Source organism: Drosophila teissieri, chromosome 3R (assembly GCF_016746235.2).
Source record: "Drosophila teissieri strain GT53w chromosome 3R, Prin_Dtei_1.1, whole genome shotgun sequence".
NCBI classification, from domain to species: Eukaryota; Metazoa; Arthropoda; class Insecta; order Diptera; family Drosophilidae; genus Drosophila; species Drosophila teissieri.
The window spans coordinates 14,366,171-14,385,416 of record NC_053032.1 but is presented as its reverse complement, the minus strand read 5'-3'; the positions used below and the strand labels follow the sequence as shown (position 1 = coordinate 14,385,416).

The window sequence follows — 19,246 nt, the reverse complement described above, 5'->3', positions numbered from 1 at the left end:
ACAATTAATCAAAATTGCAGTCTTATTAGCTAAATATGTCGGCAAAAAGTGACGTTACTCAAAACGTGGTTTCAAACATAATTCATTTTGTGGCCGCTGTCGATAAGTGCACTTCGCAATTTCGAGTTTATCCAATCAAAGAAGTAAGCAGTTTTTGTGTAAAATGCTGGCAGGCAAATTTTTTGCTGGCAGGTTTTAGATCCGTAAGAGATTATTCCGCTTGCATAAGTTACTAGGACATTCCCATGTATTACGGTCTCCATTAGAGGTCCTCCGGAATCGCCGTGACGGGTGTAGTTCCCGTCCAGACCACCTGCACATATTTGACTGCTGAAATCAAAGTTATCATTTGATTTGCACACATCTGGATGCCTTTCCGGGATGAAGCTGCGCAACAACACTTGACTTGGAATTCCTTTGCCCGTGTCCGACCATCCGGATGCTTGAAAAATGCGATTATGCGAGGACATCATATGGGGTCCCGGAATACAAATAGGTTGGATGGCTTCCGTATAACTAAAGGAAAGAGATATTAGTTCAGTATACAGAATCCAATATGCCTAGTCCCTAATGATCCGAACGGATATAATGAATTAATTCATATAAGACTAATATTTCGAGCAGAGTATCATTACTCACCGCACTGGAACTTGAAGTCGCAGCAGTGCTATGTCGTTTATCAGTCTTTTTCGGCGGTTGAATTGTTCATGAACAAAAATTTGGTCCACTTCGATTTCCAAATAACGATGAGTGTACCGAGTTATCCCATTCATAACTGTGAGATCGGGATTGGTTGAGGTGTCATGTTCACCCAATCTCACACTCTTGAGAGCAAACGGATACTCCACAAATGGATACTCCACGCAGTGCGCTGCGGTCAGGACGTGCCAATTGTTTATTAGGGATCCCCCACATTTTGGTAATAGCTTCTCAGACTTTTTGTTTTTATGTCCATATAACAGCATGGCCATCCAGGGAAACTCATTAGGCGTTGGTTCTCTGCTTTTCGTAGGTTGCGTTCTTGATTTTCCACAGGTATCATGTGGCAGATACATTTCCGGTTCGGGACAGCAATATTTATCGGTGTCACATCCTCTTAACAAATTCATACCTGCTCTCATCCTGAAACACTTATATAGTGGCGTCCATCGTGGGATAGAAACTGAGGGATACATTTTGAAATACGTTTATACATAGTATATGTCGGCAATTACGTTCTCCATTTGAATGAGGGACAAGAACAGGCAGCAGGAGCAAAAAATGCCCGAAAATGTGTCCTAAGAACATGTTGATCCACAAATGATTCAAATAAAACTGTGTAAAACTTTTCTTGTCAAAACGATTTATTGTTATTTTGTAGCATTGTTAGTCAATTTTAATCAGTTATTTTTTGATGAGCAATATAAAAAAAGAAATTTATTACGCACTCAAATATTACGAAGAACTTAAAAAATGTCAACAAAACAAAGTTTCGGAATCAGGAAAGTGTTTATGATTTCGAACTCTGTTCAGAATTCAAATTCATAACGGCAGCCTGAGTCCTTTTCTCTCTTTGCGAGAATTACTTAGCTAGCTTTTTGTGGCTGGTGAGGGAAAGAGAGAGCTTTCAGTTATATGGCCGCAGTGTTCTAGCTATATGCGGCTCAGAATACTTTCTTTCCTCGAACGCAGCAGACGCGTTTTCCTTTTCACGTACTCTAGAAATCTGAGAGGTAAAACGACCCGACAAGTTAGGTCGATTTTTGAAAAAGTGATTTATAGTATAGGAAAAACGTATTATACTTGTTTGTATGCTTTCTAAAAAGTGAATTGTATTTACTCGAAAAATGGCATTCTTTGTGTGAGTGTGTGTGAGTAGGTGTGTGAACGTAGCAAGTGCAGATACTTGAGATATTCTCCGGTGTTCCTTTAATTCAATGGATTCCCAAACGTGCTTAAGTGTTCCCCAAATGCATCGATAATTTGCTCATGCGGCCAATTTACTCAATTTACACTTGCGTCCCTGTATAAGTGTGCGGTGTGTGCCTGTGTGTGTGTTTCGCATTCGCATCAAAGTTGGCGTGTTATTTTGTGTTGCCTGCTTCTTGGCGCTTTTATTATTCTCCACTGCTTTACTGTGCCTGCCTTTGTTGTTGTCTTATCGATTTCGTGTGTTATTTTTAGCGTGATTTGCATATGTATGTATGTGTGCCTGCTTTCTCCCTCTTTCCCTTTCTCAGTAAGTGTGTGTGTGTGTGCTTGTTTTTGTACTTCCTTTTTGCTCTTCCTTTGTGTATTTTTGTTTGTGGTGCAATCGAATCTGGGGCCCTAATCAAATGAATTACGTCTTGTGTCACTTTCAGTCTTATTGGCTTGAACATCATGGCGACAAGGAATCTGTTGGCCATCCTTCTTTTGGCCAGCATCTGCATGACCCAGGCATATCCGGCTTTGTTGCCCTACATCTACAGTGAGTAGCCAAAACTCCCCCACTTTTTTTGACCCTTATACTTGCCGCTCTCCAAAGCTAATTTGCATTTATGCCAACTGAGATTTGAAAGCAAAATGCCGAGGATTATATACCCTTGTAGCTAAAAATAAATTGTCTTTATCTTAAAAAACACTTATAGCCATTTAATAGTTTTATTTATTTTTATATATGTTAATCTAAATTATGTTAAGTCGTGTGATTGGAATGTTTTTCACGGGTGCACATATATTAAGAAATCCACTTAACTCGCTCGTGGACTATTAACCATCTCCCAAATTAGATCCTTCCAAGCGCAGCAGTGATACGACATTCCCCCAGATCGAGGACGATGTCAGTGAACTGGACCAGCTGCGGAATGATCCGGGAGCGGTGATGGCCAAGCGGCAGCATGATGGAAGTACCGCTCGCACCACCACTACCACCAAGAAGAGCGTCGAGGAGGTGGCCGCTGTTCCCGAGCCAGGTCCAAGTCCAAATGCGAACATTCTGCCCGACTTGGAGAGGCAGTTAGAGGTGGCGACGCCTTTGATTTCCACCACTACGACCACCAGCACGTCGGCCACCACCACTACGGCAACTTCCAAGGAGGAGGGCGAAAGATCCCAGCTGGAGGAGCCGAAAACGCAGATCAAAACCGTAGTGGAGCCGACGGCCCATGCGAAGGTAAGTGGCCAACCCCAATCCCCGCGAGAATCCCAGTCTAGAACGCTTGGTAAACTCCAAACTCCTCTTTTGCAAAATCCAAGTGTATATCTACGAAACCACCCAAAAATCAACAGGCATTTTACGGGGCGGCTCGTCTAGCTTTTGGTCAAAATCCAGAGGTGCTACCAACGACCACCACCACAAGCACGACAACCACTACCACGACTACGACGGCAGCTCCTCCATCTGAATCCGAGACAGAAGGGGAGTCCCTATTACCAGCCGAACTGGAACCGGAAGCTAAAGAAGCAGAACCGGAAACGGAAACCGCTCCAGATGTGGCAGGAGAACCAGTAGAGGCACAGGATGCCGTCGGCGAGGTTGCCGAAACCGAACTGACTGCTCTGAATCCGCCCAAATCCAAACCGAATCACCATGAATCCAACAAGGAGACCATCGGAGACATTGTCTTCGATGTGATGGCCCGAAGATCCAGCATGCCAAAGATAACGGCCAAGGTTCTTATAACTAGTCACAGATATATCACACAAAGACCGGACTGATATCCATAAAAATAATTGGCAAAACTCAAACACAAATTATTACTATTAGACGGGCATACAGCTACAAAATTGTAATGATTGGCTGCCTCTGGCGAAATTCCTATATGTCACATATAATTGGCGAAGTTTTTGAAATCGGCTGCCAATTTTCACAATGACGTGCATTGTTTTTAAGATCTCGTCAATGGACTTATTTTGATCCTATTGTTTTCATTGTTTTTCAGACCGCCAAGAGCTTTCTGCGTACGGACTACGGTCAGTACTCCTCGTTTGACATGGCGCAGTATATTTTTTGGACCGGAGATGAGACAGCTGTGGTAAAAGCCGTGGAAGAACTTGTTGAACAAAAAATGGTAAGTAAAAGTCTTTTTTATTATTTTAATTTTATATATATTTTTTTAACTTTTTTTTTTTTCAAATTTTACATAAATTACTTCTCAAAATGAGATTGCTTCAATTTACATCTTTACTTTGGTCCAGTACTGATCAATATTGTTGTTTGTCTTCATCATCAAGTTTGTGGCATCTGTGTATACATATGTATGTATATACTTGAGCCCATTTCATTCAATTAGTCTTTCATCGCATCATAATAGTAAAGACTAAATCCATTGCCCTTTATGAGGGAGGGTCCAAAATATATTGGCGGCCCGTGGTTTCGGTGATGATGGGAGCAAAATGGAGGGGCACCATGATGGTGTTGGTATGCAGGGTGATTCCAAGGATGACCGAAATGGTATCCATGATGTCCATGATGCCAGAGGTGTCTATGATGTTCATGATGTCCGTGGTCTTCATGGTGTTCCTTACGGAGGCCACAGAAGCCAAATTTACGATTTTCTTGCTGTGGAGTTTCCATATTTGGCGGCATAATTAAGCTTATTAATATTTTCCCGCTTTTCGCTGGCTTTGTAGAACTTCGCTGTTTGATTTTTGGTGGTGAACTGATTTCCCAACGCTAAAGCAAAAGCTTTTATATTATTAGCTTGCTACACAATTCAACGGGCCAAGCAATCAGCGATAAGTTTTCATTTATTGTTTACTAATCAAGTGGATTACGCTGAAGCTTTTTTTTAATTAGTAATATAACAATATTTTTGTGAAAATTCTTAGATACAACTTTAATAGCATTCAAAATAAATTCATGTTCCGAAACTCTTGTTTTTAGATATCAAAATGCTTAGTAATATAGCATTATTTTTGTGTAATATTTGTTTGTTAACGGTAGAGATAAGCGGAAATATAATTTGAAATCTTACAACGCTGTTGCGAAAGTAAACAGCGTTGTTATTAATGAGTTATATTTAGGCAACCGGTTTGGTTGGTGCTATTTATTTGTTTTGTGTACGTTCAACTAGAATTGAGCAGTTCAATAAGTTACAAAGACGGTGCTTAGTCAAGAAGTTGAAATAAATTATTTTAGAAATACCTGCAAGTTTATAAAATCTTCGGCGTTTTTCCAACTATTTCAACTATATTTTTCAGCTTAGTAAGAATAAATATCCACTTTCATAAATATATGTGTTTGTAGATCACTCGGGAGAGTGCCTTGAAGTTCCTGCAGGACATTCGGCTGGGAATAGAGTTCCTGCAGCGCTCCTATGCCAATCGAATTTTCCCCGAGGAGGTCCGCCAGAATCAGTTAAAGCGCCACAGTCCCGCAATCACCACGCCCCCAGCATCCTCTACGACCACAACGACAACAAGCACCACTACAACCACAGAAAAACCATTCCCAGAAGTGCACGAATCCGGTTTGGAATCAGGAATCGAGCGAGGCGCCACAGGAGTCCTGCCCGCGAAGAACTTCGATAGCTTCACCTTCTGGAACAAACTCAAGGTCTTGGACAGCGAGGCACAGCAAGGTGGGATTTCAATCATGCATCTTATACATGTGTTTGATTTGAGATGTCTTAATGGTAATTTTGTTCCAATACCAGACTTGAACGACTATGATGAGGGTCGGGCCAAGATTGTTGAGTACTTGTACAATGAATACTCCCTGGAGGAGATTCTTTACAAGCTGGCAAAGGTATATCTGTAATACTAAGCCACTCAAGCAAAACAATTAATGAGTGCTTTCTTATTTCTAGGTGATGTTTGCCCAATCGCTTTCGCATGGCTCCGACGAGGCCCAGATGGAGCTGCAGAAGCTTACGGAATTTCTAGAGCGCGAGGGTAACATGGGTGTCATACCCGTCGACCTGCAAAAGAAAGTTTTAAGTAAGTAAATGGCGTTACCTAAGCAAATCCTTAAATTCACTTGTATCTTTTAATTATTTCAGGAGTTCTGCTGAGCGCATTGTCGGACACCCTGACCGAACATCCGGAGTTCCTGCCGGCGGCGCGGGTTAATCTGGCCAACCCATTTTACAGGCTTCCAATCCATGCCCCCAGCCAATAAAGATATATTGGGAGGCCATCGCAGATTAATAAAAACCCTATAAATATATATATGTTAACCCGCATAATCCGCATGAGCTAAATGGCATAAACGCACTGATCGGCGCTACTCTGGGGAGGCGCTCTCTCGGATCTTCGATCCAACTCGGCCCTAAGTTCATCCGATCGATTGGCACCTTTCACCTTCGTTAACGGATTAGCCTACGTGTAATATAGCAAAAGATACCCAAGTGATATTTTCTGGTCAGGCGGAGTCGGTCGGCGGCAGATGCAGATGCAGATGCACTTACGGTACGATAAGAAAATCAAATCAAATGTCAAAAGACAAAAGACAAAGCAAAGTAACCGAACCAAAACCCAAAAGACAAAAGATAAAAGACAAAACTGATGAGAGAGACTTGCGCCCCTTTGAGCTTTTAAAATTAATATAGACTATCTATATGTATATGTCCACGGTATGCATACGAATTGGCGCACTTGCTTATATTTGATATGAGTTTGTTAGTTAGACACATTCAGAGGTTGAGATGTCGAGGTCGCTGGCAAAATCGATGGAACGACCGCCAGGAACGACCGATTTGAAGCAGGAAAGGGCTCTGAGTCCGCCTATATCAGTAGCTAATATGGTTAAAACTTGTAACCGCTCCACAGACGAGCGACTTTCGTGAATAGTTATTATTCTATATGTTGTCCCCCCTGAATAATTGAGTGTTACATGCATTATTAATGGATTGGTTAAACGATTGATTGTGTTGCGAGTTACATATACGATATGCAAATAAGAACTAGAACCTGTATCAACAAATTATCGATTATACACTCAATATACATAAATATATATATATATATATAAAACAAGTGAAAAATCATTTTATTCAACTATTGCTCCTTTTTGGGCTCTGAAGTCTCTGGCTTGTCGAGCAACTGGTTGATGCGTTCCTCAGTCACCGGCTCCTTGCTGTTGAACAGTTTCTCGATCTCGGCCCTCTCTTCCTCGCTTATATCCTTGGCGTAGATTTTGGCCAGTTCCTCAAGGCGCTGCTGGTTCTTCTTCAGATGTCCGGGTAGCCAGAAAATGGTCTGCACCATTCTAAAAAATAATAGTTACTGTGAGGTGCCAGGTAATATGATCCCATACAAACTGCCTTACATATAGCACTCATTACAAATTTGTACATTACATATTAAGTATTGAGAAATTAATAGTTTAGTAAATGTCCTTACTTTAGAAGTACAAATCCGCAAACGGCCAGTAAAAGACACATTCCGGATGTCTTGAACATCGTCCAATAGTCCACTGTAACTTGTTGGTGTTTCATTTCGGAAATCCTTTGAAAATAAGCTCCACTCGAGACTGAATTATCGCTTGAACTGTCATAAGTGCGATATGGTTATATGCCTGTGGGCCAAGCTTGGTAATGTTATGGTCACGTCGTCAGGGGCAGCCGGTTAGGGAGATACGTGTATCATAGACCACTCGGCAGACCAATCATGTGTGGCCTCTATAAATCGATATCACACAAGCCCTGATTTGATGACCCGACTACCAAGTGGGGCTAAGGTGCTAACTGGGCAATATAAGGATTAATATGCGCACATGTTGCTGCTGAAGAAGTGCAGCATGTTGCCGACGCTACCAGCAACATGTTGCTGGCGTGATTTCAGCCATTTTATTGTTTTCATTTGCAATCGCACTTTCTATTTTTAACAATTATCTTTAACGAATTACGTATTGCAACAAATAATAAAAATGATATGTATAAATAAAAAGATCGAACTTCAAAACACTCTCTTCCCAATCATGAATTTGTTAGCGCGTGAGAATTTTAGCCTGGCCTTTTAAACCATTTGTTTCTTGTAGTATTACAGCTAAATATAATTCTTTTGTAATAATTCCATTACATTCCAAATTCAATTTTGTTTAAAGAAATGAACTATTAATCATTAATGGTAATATACGCTTTTGAGTTTTTAAAGTAATAGGTACTAAAATAATTGGAAAATGATAAGGAAATCAGATGTTTTGCTGGGGGGTTTGGGCTTACTTAGACTGTAAATTTGAGACCCGCGATTTTAATCTAAACAAGAAGCTGATTAGGCCAGGTGTATCTATCTTTTATATATATTTAACTGATTTCTTGGGGGTCTTCGTACTATCAATGGATAGATAGTGTTCAGGGGGCTATAAAAGCTGGGATCCCGAACCACATGGATCATAGTACTACGATGACACGAGGAGCGTTAAAAGTGGCCATTTTACTGGTCGGATTGGGCCTGGTTTTGGCCGGGTCTCGGCCTATTTCCGATTGCGTACGTATAAAAGCTATATTAAATACATTTTACTTTAAATTTAAAATGATCTAATTTAACAATTAATGTCATTGTTTCGTAGGGTGAACGCATTGAGGACGATGGCTACCCGATGGAGCGCCACGAGGTGGTCACCAGTGACAACTACATTCTGACCATGCACCGCATCCCGTACTCCCCCAAAACGGGTGACTCTCCCAACCGCCCGGTGGCCTTCCTCATGCACGGCATGCTGAGCTCCTCCTCCGACTGGGTGCTCATGGGTCCAGAGCGATCCCTAGCCTACATGCTGGCCGATGCCGGCTATGATGTGTGGATGGGCAATGCCCGAGGCAACACCTACTCCAAGGCGCACAAGTACTGGCCCACTTACTGGCAGATCTTCTGGAACTTCAGCTGGAACGAGATCGGCATGTACGACGTTCCGGCGATGATTGATTACGTTTTGGCAAAGACAGGACAGCAGCAGGTGCAATATGTTGGCCACTCCCAAGGCACCACTGTCTATCTGGTGATGGTGTCGGAGAGACCCGAGTACAATGACAAGATCAAGTCCGCCCATCTTCTGGGACCAGCCGCCTATATGGGCAACATGAAGAGCCCTTTGACCCGCGCCTTTGCCCCCATTCTGGGCCAGCCCAATGCCATCGTGGAGGTCTGCGGATCCATGGAGTTCATGCCCAGCAACAAGTTCAAGCAGGACTTGGGCATCGAAATGTGCCAGGCCACTTCTCCCTATGCCGACATGTGCGCCAACGAGATCTTCCTGATTGGAGGCTACGATACCGAGCAGCTGGACTATGTAAGTATCTGGAAATGATCTTGGTCCTATCACTTGCATTTTATCTATAATGCTGCTCTCCATTTGTCCAGGACCTACTTGAGCACATCAAGGCTACCTCTCCGGCTGGCGCATCCGTGAACCAAAACCTGCACTTCTGTCAGGAATACAACTCCGGGAAGTTCCGTAAATTCGACTACACTGCCCTTCGCAATCCCTATGAGTATGGCAGCTACTTCCCTCCGGACTACAAGCTAAAGAATGCCAAGGCTCCGGTTCTATTGTATTACGGAGCCAATGACTGGATGTGCGATGTGAGCGATGTCCGCAAGTTGAGAGACGAACTGCCCAACATGGCACTGGATTACTTGGTGCCGTTCGAGAAGTGGGCCCATCTGGATTTCATTTGGGGCACTGAGGCCAGGAAATACGTGTACGACGAGGTCTTGAAGCAGATGCAATCATACGAATAGTTTTATTTTCCACGCATTAAATGAAACATTTGAGCCAGCAAATTTCGGGATTGATTAGTCCTCCTCCAACTCCATCTCCAGCACATACGATAATATTTTTGTCTCTTCATTCTTAAGGGTATACTTTATGCGATAGAAGCCCGGACTCATCAGTTTTTTGAGCACCTTGACGTTGAGAGGATAGTCCTGTAGAACATAATGCTCCTTGGGCAGAGGACATTTGCTCGGATGTGGGGCATTCGAGTAGTCCTTAATCCGTTCGTAAAATATATCCTTGTAGTAGCTCTTCATAAAGTCACAAAGCTGAATTTCGAGTGTTAAAACTTTTTCGAAGTTTGCGTCCCCATCCGGGGATCTTAAAACCTTAAACACAACCTGATGAGGAAATACTGATTAATTATTCCTACAGAATATAATATAAACTACGTACCGTCCAATCATTGTTGAGGCTGTGAATCAGATCGAGAGATCCATCTATTTTTAACTCATTTATCTCGGACTCAGCGATTCGTAGACGGCTGCGCAGATATGTGGTATCCTGAGCCACCTTTTCTAATTTATGGATTCTGATCGTTCTTTTAGCCTGGACTCCAATATTGCTTGCAAGGACGATAATTGCCAACACCGCCAGATAAGAGACGGAACATAGAGAGGAGCCCATTGCGATACGTTGGCGACTGATGAATGATCATTCGCTGTCAAAGGTTTATAAGGACTTAGATAGATGATCGCTAAAAGGCCAAATTAAAGCTTGTACCGGAAACGAACTTGTTGCGGTTATTCACAGAAATGGTTTATTGATATCAAAACGCGATCCCTTTGTTTTATTGAGCAGTTGCACACAGTTCTATTTAATTGCCAAAATCACGGCATTTGACTCTACTTTAAGTACGGTACACCTATGAAAAACATAGTACCCTACATTTTACTTTAACTGATTTTAATAAAAATTCGATCTGTGTTTTAATTCTAGGACCTTCATTACAATCCTTCCTACATTTTAGGGTGACACAAATAAATTGGGGATTATATATAGCAAAATGCTGCTTCCAAAGAACTTAAAACTTCACAAAGTAGCATCATAAACTTGTTCAGCTGATTATGTAAGAATGATGAGAGAATTTGTAATACTCTCTGAGTCGTTCGTGGAATCGCGATTCCCAGGCACTGTGCTATTTACATTTCAATTAAATCGTCACCGTTCTTTTTATTTATTTATTGCATGGCAGTCTTAACACATAAAGCAACAACAAACAAATGCTAAGCCATTGTTAACAAAATATATATAATTGGTAACAGCACGACAATTACGATGGAGTACAATCGAGCCAACCTTAACCATTTATGCCCACATCAATGAGCACAGATATTAATTTTAATTTACCACATTTTGTATAATTGCTCTAAATTTTCTTCAATGCAAATGGCAATCATGTTACAATGAAATCGACATTATTTAAGCTGTAATATACACGGTAAGCGAATGCACTTCTGTATTTTATCAAAAATTATATATTTTGGGATAGCGGGCATGAGACACTAAAAACTAATATCTTGCTAGCATAAAAGCATTTTGGTTACCAACTGGAACGGGTTAAAGCTAAGTTATGTTCTACACTGTGGAGAACGAATTGCTGCTGGAATGTTTGCGTTGCTCAAGGGAATCTGCCAGCCAGCCATGGGAGAATTATTGCCTAGTTAAGGAATCGATCAACATCGCGGCTATCTCAAGGTGCCAAAATTGAGACGCAGTTGCTCTAGGAACACGAAGGTGATGATCGTGTGTGGGCCCAGACGCACAAATGCCGGCACATAGCCCTTAAAGAAACCTAGAGGACCCAGTTTGGCCGTGTGCTTTACGATGTCCCACAAGCCTTTGAACTCTCCGGGTTTCGCGTTCATGGATCGCGTCTTGAGCACATCCAACGGCTGGGTCAGAGTGGTGGCTATTGTTCCGGCCACCAGGGAGGCGGTGAAGTGCGTGATCAGGTTGTCTTGGAAATACGGCGTGGCCAGCAGGTAGATCTTCGTCTGGTCGTAGAATGCAATCTGGCCAATCGTCATCAGGATTCCACGGGCAGTCGCTGTGGTGGCGCCAGAGAAGAGTCGCTTGAATCCTTCCTGGCGGTACACCCTAAGCAGTCCGTCAAACGCATTTTTGTAGCTGAAATACAAGAAATCGGTCATTTAAAGTAATAAGAAGAATTTAAAGCACTGAAAATGTCGCGTGATTTATAATACGAGTATATGCCTCAAATAATCGAAATAATTGTAGCTTTAGGCTAACTAACTTTGATAAGGCGTTAGTAAAATCTATGAGCAAATTGAAAGATATACCACTTACTTGCGTCGTTGTTGCGGCGGCAGTTTCACGTCGTTCTGCATGCGAACGTTGACCATGTCCGCCGGAGTTCCCACAATTCCTCCGATGAGACCGGATGCTCCTGCGAGGGCCACCTTGCCGCCAAAGGTGTCCGTATTGACGTACTCCTTTCCGACCTCGTACGCACCGAATCTCGCAGTGGAGTAGGTCATCTGGCGCAACATTGAGGCAGACAGGCCGTTGTAGAAGACGAGTACTCCCTGTTCGCGGGCCAGTTTCGGGACCAACTGGGCCACCGACAGGTGACCCTGTTGCGTCTGCAGCGTGACCTTGATGAGGTCGAGTGGATGGGTCACCATGGCGGCTCCCACGCTCGCCAAGCCGCCAAAGAACCACATGGATTTCTTCTGAGGTTGCGCCATTTTGCGTGTATTCTTATTTGTCTATCTTTAGCTAGAAGGTGGTAGAAGAGATATGTTTATTATTTAGATGCCAAATTAAAGGGATTTCCTGTACCTATTGCAAATGTAAAAGGGCGGCTAAGTCGTATCTCTTGCGTTGGGCGGCATTTTCAGTGGGTCGGCTGTGTTATGTCATGCCGGTGGGGCTATAAGGACTGGTGGAATTGAAGGACCAACAGATAAAACATCTGGGCGTTTGCGCGAAAGCTTAGCTTGAAAGCTTTGGGCGGCTAGATGTTGGTAACTGTTGTCTTGGGCGTAGTCGAAAATGTTAACCATGGGGTAATTGGGTAAGGAATAATTCTGATACAAAATAATGTTTTGTTTTGACACATTTACTGTTCAGTAACAACTTTGAAACTGTAAATAGCACCTTCCTTAAATTGAATGACTTTTCTAAAGCTCAAAATTATTTTTTATTTTTTAACCCCAATGATGTTAATTAAAAACTCACTTGGTATAACCTTGAAACATGTACAGTGTTAGCCAAAAATGCCATTTAAACATGGCATAGTCACATTTTAATAAACACATTTCAATTAATATAGAGCCAAGATAATTTTTTTCAATGAAGTGAAGACTTTACTTAAGCAGCAAATGCATGAATAACTAATTTAATTCAGATAAACCAAAATGATTCAATTATATTAATTTGTTTCTTATCGTTACTTTTCAAATCAAATTATTAATATTATACTGAGAAATATTCATCCCCTTCAAAAAAGAACATGGATACATGTATTTATGCCGTAGCACGCGAATAACATTCTGTTGACGCACAACAGCGGTATTGCTGCGCTTAACAGCACTCTTTTCAGACCTGCTGAACAGCTGATCGGTTTGAAATTACGGTCATACTAGCACCTACAACATGTTTTTCATGTCAAATTTGTATATTTGTTTCGTAAACTAAACCGAAAAAGTGAATTCCTTGCAGCCAGTAAAGATAAATCGAAGCCCGAAGTCCTCCAAACCCACGGGTGAGTAATTGAACCCAGTTTTGGCGGCCCACAAACTTGCGCAACAAGTCGCCATTGCCGGGCAGCGTCCATCTGCAATTTCGCTAATTTCATTTGTTTATAAGCGTCTCGAGTTCTGTTTACATTTTGTTTATATCTTTTGGCAACAATTGCCAGCAAATCGGTCATGATCTCATGTTTGGAATGAGGTAATGCGGAATTTGGACCAACAAAATGAATCGATTGGAGAGCAAGTTCGACTATCTGTTTTCTGTACTCTTCCTCGGCAAATAGGCATATTGACTGGATTAGGTGATTGGCGCAGTAGTTTTTTTGTTGCCAATTAACTTAGTTATAAATCAACTAGTGGGATTATTTTTTACCGCTTTAGTTTTTATAGAAATATTTATGAAATCATTGAACAACTTAAACTATCTTCTACTTTTACAAATAATGAATTGTCTATTATACATATTTATATTTTTGGATTTCGTAAAATTAATGTTATAAATTTATTATTGGGTCCGATCAATAATGGATAATATTGGTCCGATCGTTTTTTACAAAACTCGGATCGCGGAATGGCCGTTGCCATTACTTTTTCATTCCATCTATGAATGTTCAATTCTTGAAATTGTATTTAACTAGTCGATTGAATATTCCAGTTACATCAGATACCAATTTCATATAATAGGAATTCCCACTTTCAAACGGTATCATTGACTTGGCTTACAATGAAAGTCAAGGGCATGAGGTATTCGGTTACAATTAGGCGTGTGTACAGTTGGTATCCATATCGGCCAATAGCTCTTTCGGTCGATTGTCTTGCTGCCATCTATAAACCCGAGACCCGGCGGTAACAGTCTTTATAGGCTTGTTTGTTGGCCCTGCCTTATCAAGTGGACCCGGTTACCGGGGCGTGTTTATAGATAGATAACATGTTTACTATCGATCGAAATCCCGGTGCACAACATTATTGCTGGCATGTGTTAGATTCTGTGTTTCTGTGAACAGCCCGCCATTATTTATTTATTCAATTACTATTTTTGTTTGGGAACAACCACGTGCGTCGATAGCTTCATAAATTATATGCAGAACGAAATTCATTCTCTTCTCGTTTTATTTTATTTTCACTTTTTGTTTTGTTACTTTTTTGGCTGAATTTTATCTGAATATAAAAATGAGTGGCAGTGGTCAAAGTCGAATTAATAACGAACATCACATGATCAGTTGATCAGTTCTTTAGCTGATTTTTGGGCTTAACCGAGCCCCCAAAAAAGATTAGTTGATAATGGATTTTACTACTCACAAACAGCTGATTTTTGGACAGACTATTCCGATCGTTCTATAACCTTTCGTGGCACGAAACATCGCGTGATAATTCACTAATCCGACTGAAACACTATCTCTTCGGGTGTTTGCCCATTTCGAAGCCGCATGTTTGCCTTGCAAATTGAATAATAAAACTGCACTGCAATTGCAATTGCTAAAGTGCTAATGAAGCAAAAAAAAGAGGGGGGAATTCTGGCCACAGCTGATGGCATATTTACCTTGAACACGAAAACGCCTCCTATGATTTTCCGGGTGTTGTTGGTCTGCTTTCCACGAAGAAAACTATTTAATAGCTTTATAATTTTTGGCGCACCAGAAGAGCGCGTTTGAGAGGGAGAGCCAGATAGAGAGAGGGAGAGAGATCGACCTCAGCACGTCATCGTTGTCCACACAAACTGGTCTGGGTTTTGGGAAATGGGATTGGTCAGGGTTTTGCTGCTGCTGCTGGAGGCAAACGAAACGCAACGCTTGAGCACCGAAAGCGGACTGATCGCCGCCGCAGTAGTCAGCGCGCCAGATCCCACACAACTGCTGGCAACAGTCCGACCGCACACTCAAAAAAATAGTGGAGCGCTAGCAACATCCGAAATGCTATAACATTTTTGTAAGACCCCTTTTGAAAAAATTTGAAAGAACTAAATTGTTTTACTCCATTTTACAGATATTTGATTGGCAATTTGAAAGATCTTTAAAACAAAATTGTATTACGCAAACAAAGTCATAAGATTCCAGGATTTATTAGACATAATTTTACAAAGTTTCAGCTCCAAAAAGTTTATATAAAAAAGGTTATCATCTCATGAGTATTTTTCAAAGATCTTAAATATACATAGTTTAGGGTGAGGTCAACAATCTCAAAATCAAACTAAAGTAATGAGCAATGAGAAAAAATAATTATTTTAAATAATTTCAAAGAATTTTATATACATATAAATTTTTTAAAGTGTGCCAATGCGCTCCGAATTCGAAAAAGGTCTGCTCTTTAGCGCGGTCAAGGCGGGCGATTCGGAAGTGTTTTGGCACTGGCACTGTCACCGGGATACGGGGACTTGATTCTCGATGCCGGAGCGGGATCGACTGCTTTAGTCAGTGGCTGGCGGTCAGCGGCGCGACACTGCGAGAGAGAGCGAGAGCGAGAGAAAGCGGTACGCGAGCGGTACACCCATTGAGTCTGGGTCGCGCGTCAACATTAAACAACTGGTGAGAGCTTTTTATTGACAACGCAATGACTCTCCAAGCTTTGTGTGTGAGTGCTACGAAGATGATATCGCTTGGCATAAGAAATCATAACACACGGGATTACAGTGTAATTGAAAGCCTTGGTAATATCTGGTATCCAATCAATGGCGTATTTCTCATACGGTCATGGGGTAATAATCATGAAAATGCCATGTGCCAATGACTCAAATTTTCCATTCACGGAACATTTATGTAATTTCAAGAAAATCCGGGCGTGTGTCTGTCGACACACATTAATCATTGGACCTCAAATAAACAAAACATTTTCATTTTGTGTCTAATTAAATCGATTGCCTTTAGATTGCGTGTGTAATGCGCTTTTAAGTCAAGGTTTAATTAGAATGCTTTTGTTTGTCTGCACTTTAAGCAGTTAACGCTTCTAAGCGGAAAATCTGATGCCTGACGGTAATCTTGGCCGTGATAAGATCCCATAGCGAGAATGAATGGGCAAATATTTTCTCCAACTTGTTTTACCATAACGCCTAATTCTTATTTAAATATTTTCTCGCACGTTTTCATTGCATGTCCCACCATTATCACTAATTTGTATCTCCCAGCTATTTTAGCAACTCTATGGCTAGTGTTAAATTTTGATTAAATACTATTAAAAATAACTCTGGTAAAGTGTTCTATAAAATTAGCGTCAAAAAGCTTTGCCAAAAAGCTTTTCACCCCTCAAAGGGGAGTTTCGACAGCGAGGGAGCCTAACTGGGCATTTGCCGGCGCTTCTCACAACTGTATTTCAGCTCAGGGGTCGTATTGCCACTTTTTACATTTCATGGCCAAAAATGCGGGTTCAATCTCCTGATAGGAAAATAATGTTTTCTTTTATCATATTTTTTTAAATTTGTATTTAACAATACTAATTTGTCAGGACATCTTAGGGGACTAATTGATCTAAAATAAAATTCTTTATACATTATTTATAATTTTTAGATTTACAAATAAAGTGTGGTATTTCAAACATATTTAAATATTATTTATCATATAATTTCACTGATAATTGCTCATATTTTCTACTATCTAAATACTATAAGCTAGTAAGTAAGACAGTGACACCTAGACCATAAATAACGAACAAAAACTCCATTCCCCTGATATAAATGCTCAATAATTTATTACTTTTGGTGTATTTACTCTCTCTTTGTGTATTAAGTACAATTTCTTAAATGGTGGCCACGTGTGCCGCTGACAGCAATGATGAAGTGACAAGATGGAAATTCCCTCCTTTTTCATTTTCCATCCCCGATTTTGGCCAATAAATTTGAAGTTGTTGGCCCCGTTCAAGTGTTTTGAACCTCATTGGCTTGGTCGCCACGTGACTTGACCCGTATGAAAAAAACAAACAAAGTACTGCGCACTTAATTAATTGAACTCCACAAATGACATTTGCAAATTGACTTATGGCTGTTCATTTTATGCTATTTCAGATCGAAACAATGGCCACCTCAGTCCTGCTAGCCTGTGGACTCAATGAGCAGAAATTGCCAGGATTTGTCCACATCAGCGAGGAGTCCAATGTGGATGGCAGCTTTCTCATCAGCTGCATTTTGGGTCAGAGGTTACGTATCTCCAACGCTGGAACCCTACTCGTCTGCCTGCAGCATCACTACCAGCATTACTTCAATGCTGGCATGAGGCTAGGCTATAATACGAACATTTTCCAGGGCAAAACCCTGGGTGTTATTGACGTTCTGAGCGACATGGCTGGCGAGGGTTTGGCCTCCAAATGGCTAAGAAATACCGAGGGTCAGACATTAACCGAGCAGCTGGTGGAGGATATTCGGGCCCAGGTGGAAAGCAACTATGCCAGTCGCAATTCCTATACGGTTCTGATCGACAATCTGTCCATATTGTTCAATTTGGGAGCGAGCAAGCTGCAGGTTCAGCAGTTCTGCCAGGATCTGGCTGCCCTCGCTAAGGAGCGTGAAAACCTGACGGTGATCACGAAGCTTAGCAACAGCGACATTTACCAGCTCACCGATAACAATGTGGCCAAGCTCGGACAGGTGCGCATCCAGGTGTTGCGATTGAAGAGCGGTGTCTTCCGTGAGGTTGATGGCAAACTCCTAATCGAACGCGTTTTGGACGAAGGGAACTATGCCTGCGAGGAGACGCGCAAGGAGGTGCTCTACAAGGTCAACGATCGCAACGTCAAGATCTTTGCACCCGGCGAAATTGGGGTCAAGGTCTAAAGGATGCGTAAGCGCAAATAATTGTTTGAATTTTAATAAAGCCATTTTTTGTATATTTTGAAAATAGCCAGTCAAAGGTTTTTAATTGCGCCGAAATTTACAGTGTTTTGGGTTTTTTTAGCATTTTGAAATTGTAATCCAAATGGCTAAATTTGTAATAGGAACTCTTTTGAACCATTATTTTAGTAATATATTTGCAAATGTGTGTTACTCTTTGGCCTTTCTGTTAATTTTCTGACCAAGAGACTTTGGGTAACTGCTTAATACCGTTAATCCCACCTACGATACAAACACTTTGGGGCAGGAATTGACAACTCCAACCAAACTGGGTGCAAATCACCCGGCAAAAACAATTACCAATTTCGATATGCACAGTCAGGCAAGGACATTTCCGTGCCATAAAAGCGTCCGAGTATAAAATAGAAAGATACCACATTGATGGCTCGTTACCAACAAATTGCATTGAAGTCCCATCCCCACGACGATTGCTTTATTTGCTGAAATACGTTTTATTTTGAGAATCCAAATCTGTACGGGGTATGACATTCAACTCCCTTTGCTCTCAATCTTAAGTTCGAAACATATTGAGCAATGCAAATGGCTACTATGAATTAAATCATAGAAATTACCGGTCATAAATTTCTACTTACTTTTTGAGAGCACACGAAGTTTGCTATTAGGAATGGAATATATGCAGTGGAACACAATGCAATACGAGAAGGGAGCAGCATCTCGATTTACATATCATCTCCTATTAGCAGTCAATTAGCTATTGGGATATTTAAGGTAGGGCAAATGATTCGTATCGGTATTGGTCATACTGGCCTCCCTCCTGGGATAGGCCGTCTCCCAGCAGAATAAAACTAAGGATGATTGTAAGGTGTTTAAGCTGCCATTTTTAGTGCCCTGCTGATTGCATTTTTGAACAGTTGAAAAGTGGTGCAGACTGAACCTGGGACCCGCCAATGGTGGCAGATGCAGAAGATAAGCACATTAAGCGCATTGTTGTTATAATAAACAATTGGGATTGCCAAGATTCGCCAATGGTGCAAGCAAACTTAGATACGCATGAACTTTATTTTCCATCACACT

General features: G+C 41.3%; 7 protein-coding genes across 12 annotated transcripts; 3 read left to right on the top strand and 4 right to left on the bottom strand.

The window, feature by feature from the left end:
• Window positions 1-5: 5 nt before the first annotated feature.
• Window positions 6-1,350, bottom strand: LOC122621447 (spaetzle-processing enzyme). Its single transcript, XM_043799301.1, has 3 exons — window positions 1,215-1,350; window positions 640-1,162; window positions 6-516 (listed from the first exon to the last, which is right to left on the bottom strand). Exons 1-3 carry the CDS (start codon window positions 1,285-1,287, stop codon window positions 72-74), a joined length of 1,041 nt encoding a protein of 346 aa, XP_043655236.1. The 5' UTR covers window positions 1,288-1,350; the 3' UTR covers window positions 6-71.
• Window positions 1,351-1,645: 295 nt separating this feature from the next.
• On the top strand, window positions 1,646-6,894 carry LOC122619921 (uncharacterized protein DDB_G0290587). 3 transcript variants are annotated; one of them, XM_043797143.1, is made up of 9 exons: window positions 1,646-1,712; window positions 2,343-2,449; window positions 2,751-3,133; window positions 3,250-3,633; window positions 3,903-4,031; window positions 5,210-5,543; window positions 5,619-5,710; window positions 5,772-5,901; window positions 5,964-6,894. In XM_043797143.1, exons 2-9 carry the CDS (start codon window positions 2,362-2,364, stop codon window positions 6,080-6,082), a joined length of 1,659 nt encoding a protein of 552 aa, XP_043653078.1. In that variant the 5' UTR covers window positions 1,646-1,712; window positions 2,343-2,361; the 3' UTR covers window positions 6,083-6,894. The 3 variants fall into 3 exon arrangements, with proteins under 3 accessions (XP_043653078.1, XP_043653077.1, XP_043653079.1); XM_043797142.1 differs by having other exon boundaries at window positions 3,217-3,633; XM_043797144.1 differs by lacking the exon at window positions 3,250-3,633.
• Window positions 6,895-6,960: 66 nt separating this feature from the next.
• Window positions 6,961-7,433, bottom strand: LOC122621969. The gene is made up of 2 exons (XM_043800028.1): window positions 7,306-7,433; window positions 6,961-7,171 (listed from the first exon to the last, which is right to left on the bottom strand). The coding sequence occupies exons 1-2, from the start codon at window positions 7,398-7,400 to the stop codon at window positions 6,961-6,963; spliced, it is 306 nt and encodes a 101-aa protein (XP_043655963.1). The 5' UTR covers window positions 7,401-7,433.
• Window positions 7,434-8,267: 834 nt separating this feature from the next.
• On the top strand, window positions 8,268-9,652 carry LOC122620099 (lipase 3). The gene is made up of 3 exons (XM_043797399.1): window positions 8,268-8,391; window positions 8,474-9,193; window positions 9,265-9,652. Exons 1-3 carry the CDS (start codon window positions 8,290-8,292, stop codon window positions 9,643-9,645), a joined length of 1,203 nt encoding a protein of 400 aa, XP_043653334.1. The 5' UTR covers window positions 8,268-8,289; the 3' UTR covers window positions 9,646-9,652.
• Window positions 9,619-10,680, bottom strand: LOC122620102. Its single transcript, XM_043797406.1, has 2 exons — window positions 10,076-10,680; window positions 9,619-10,020 (listed from the first exon to the last, which is right to left on the bottom strand). The coding sequence occupies exons 1-2, from the start codon at window positions 10,304-10,306 to the stop codon at window positions 9,700-9,702; spliced, it is 552 nt and encodes a 183-aa protein (XP_043653341.1). The 5' UTR covers window positions 10,307-10,680; the 3' UTR covers window positions 9,619-9,699.
• A 457-nt stretch (window positions 10,681-11,137) lies between these two features.
• On the bottom strand, window positions 11,138-15,216 carry LOC122620100 (mitochondrial dicarboxylate carrier). Of its 3 annotated transcripts, none has more exons than XM_043797400.1 (3): window positions 14,939-15,216; window positions 11,990-12,421; window positions 11,138-11,809 (listed from the first exon to the last, which is right to left on the bottom strand). In XM_043797400.1, the coding sequence occupies exons 2-3, from the start codon at window positions 12,388-12,390 to the stop codon at window positions 11,368-11,370; spliced, it is 843 nt and encodes a 280-aa protein (XP_043653335.1). In that variant the 5' UTR covers window positions 12,391-12,421; window positions 14,939-15,216; the 3' UTR covers window positions 11,138-11,367. The 3 variants fall into 3 exon arrangements, with proteins under 3 accessions (XP_043653335.1, XP_043653338.1, XP_043653337.1); XM_043797403.1 differs by lacking the exon at window positions 14,939-15,216 and adding an exon at window positions 14,698-14,835; XM_043797402.1 differs by lacking the exon at window positions 14,939-15,216 and adding an exon at window positions 12,485-12,584.
• LOC122620101 lies at window positions 13,250-18,220 on the top strand. Of its 2 annotated transcripts, none has more exons than XM_043797404.1 (2): window positions 13,250-13,409; window positions 17,390-18,220. In XM_043797404.1, the coding sequence occupies exon 2, from the start codon at window positions 17,399-17,401 to the stop codon at window positions 18,152-18,154; it is 756 nt and encodes a 251-aa protein (XP_043653339.1). In that variant the 5' UTR covers window positions 13,250-13,409; window positions 17,390-17,398; the 3' UTR covers window positions 18,155-18,220. The 2 variants fall into 2 exon arrangements, with proteins under 2 accessions (XP_043653339.1, XP_043653340.1); XM_043797405.1 differs by lacking the exon at window positions 13,250-13,409 and adding an exon at window positions 15,774-15,920.
• Window positions 18,221-19,246: the final 1,026 nt, after the last annotated feature.

Excerpts from the sequence above, each read along its gene's own strand:
- LOC122620101 (XM_043797404.1), top strand. The coding sequence starts at position 17,399 with ATGGCCACCTCAGTCCTGCTAGCCTGTGGACTCAATGAGCAGAAATTG.
- LOC122620099 (XM_043797399.1), top strand. The coding sequence starts at position 8,290 with ATGGATCATAGTACTACGATGACACGAGGAGCGTTAAAAGTGGCCATT. Across the intron at positions 8,392-8,473 it reads CTCGGCCTATTTCCGATTGC|GGTGAACGCATTGAGGACGA; the intron begins GTACGTATAAAA and ends ATTGTTTCGTAG. Across the intron at positions 9,194-9,264 it reads ATACCGAGCAGCTGGACTAT|GACCTACTTGAGCACATCAA; the intron begins GTAAGTATCTGG and ends CCATTTGTCCAG.
- LOC122620102 (XM_043797406.1), bottom strand. The coding sequence starts at position 10,306 with ATGGGCTCCTCTCTATGTTCCGTCTCTTATCTGGCGGTGTTGGCAATT. Across the intron at positions 10,021-10,075 it reads GCCTCAACAATGATTGGACG|GTTGTGTTTAAGGTTTTAAG; the intron begins GTACGTAGTTTA and ends TTTCCTCATCAG.
- LOC122621969 (XM_043800028.1), bottom strand. The coding sequence starts at position 7,400 with ATGAAACACCAACAAGTTACAGTGGACTATTGGACGATGTTCAAGACA. Across the intron at positions 7,172-7,305 it reads TGCGGATTTGTACTTCTAAA|AATGGTGCAGACCATTTTCT; the intron begins GTAAGGACATTT and ends ATTATTTTTTAG.
- LOC122621447 (XM_043799301.1), bottom strand. The coding sequence starts at position 1,287 with ATGTTCTTAGGACACATTTTCGGGCATTTTTTGCTCCTGCTGCCTGTT. Across the intron at positions 1,163-1,214 it reads CCCTCATTCAAATGGAGAAC|TTTCTATCCCACGATGGACG; the intron begins GTAATTGCCGAC and ends TGTATCCCTCAG. Across the intron at positions 517-639 it reads CGACTTCAAGTTCCAGTGCG|TTATACGGAAGCCATCCAAC; the intron begins GTGAGTAATGAT and ends TCTTTCCTTTAG.
- LOC122620100 (XM_043797400.1), bottom strand. The coding sequence starts at position 12,390 with ATGGCGCAACCTCAGAAGAAATCCATGTGGTTCTTTGGCGGCTTGGCG. Across the intron at positions 11,810-11,989 it reads CCGCCGCAACAACGACGCAA|CTACAAAAATGCGTTTGACG; the intron begins GTAAGTGGTATA and ends CTTGTATTTCAG.
- LOC122619921 (XM_043797142.1), top strand. The coding sequence starts at position 2,362 with ATGGCGACAAGGAATCTGTTGGCCATCCTTCTTTTGGCCAGCATCTGC. Across the intron at positions 4,032-5,209 it reads AACTTGTTGAACAAAAAATG|ATCACTCGGGAGAGTGCCTT; the intron begins GTAAGTAAAAGT and ends ATGTGTTTGTAG. Across the intron at positions 5,711-5,771 it reads TTCTTTACAAGCTGGCAAAG|GTGATGTTTGCCCAATCGCT; the intron begins GTATATCTGTAA and ends TCTTATTTCTAG.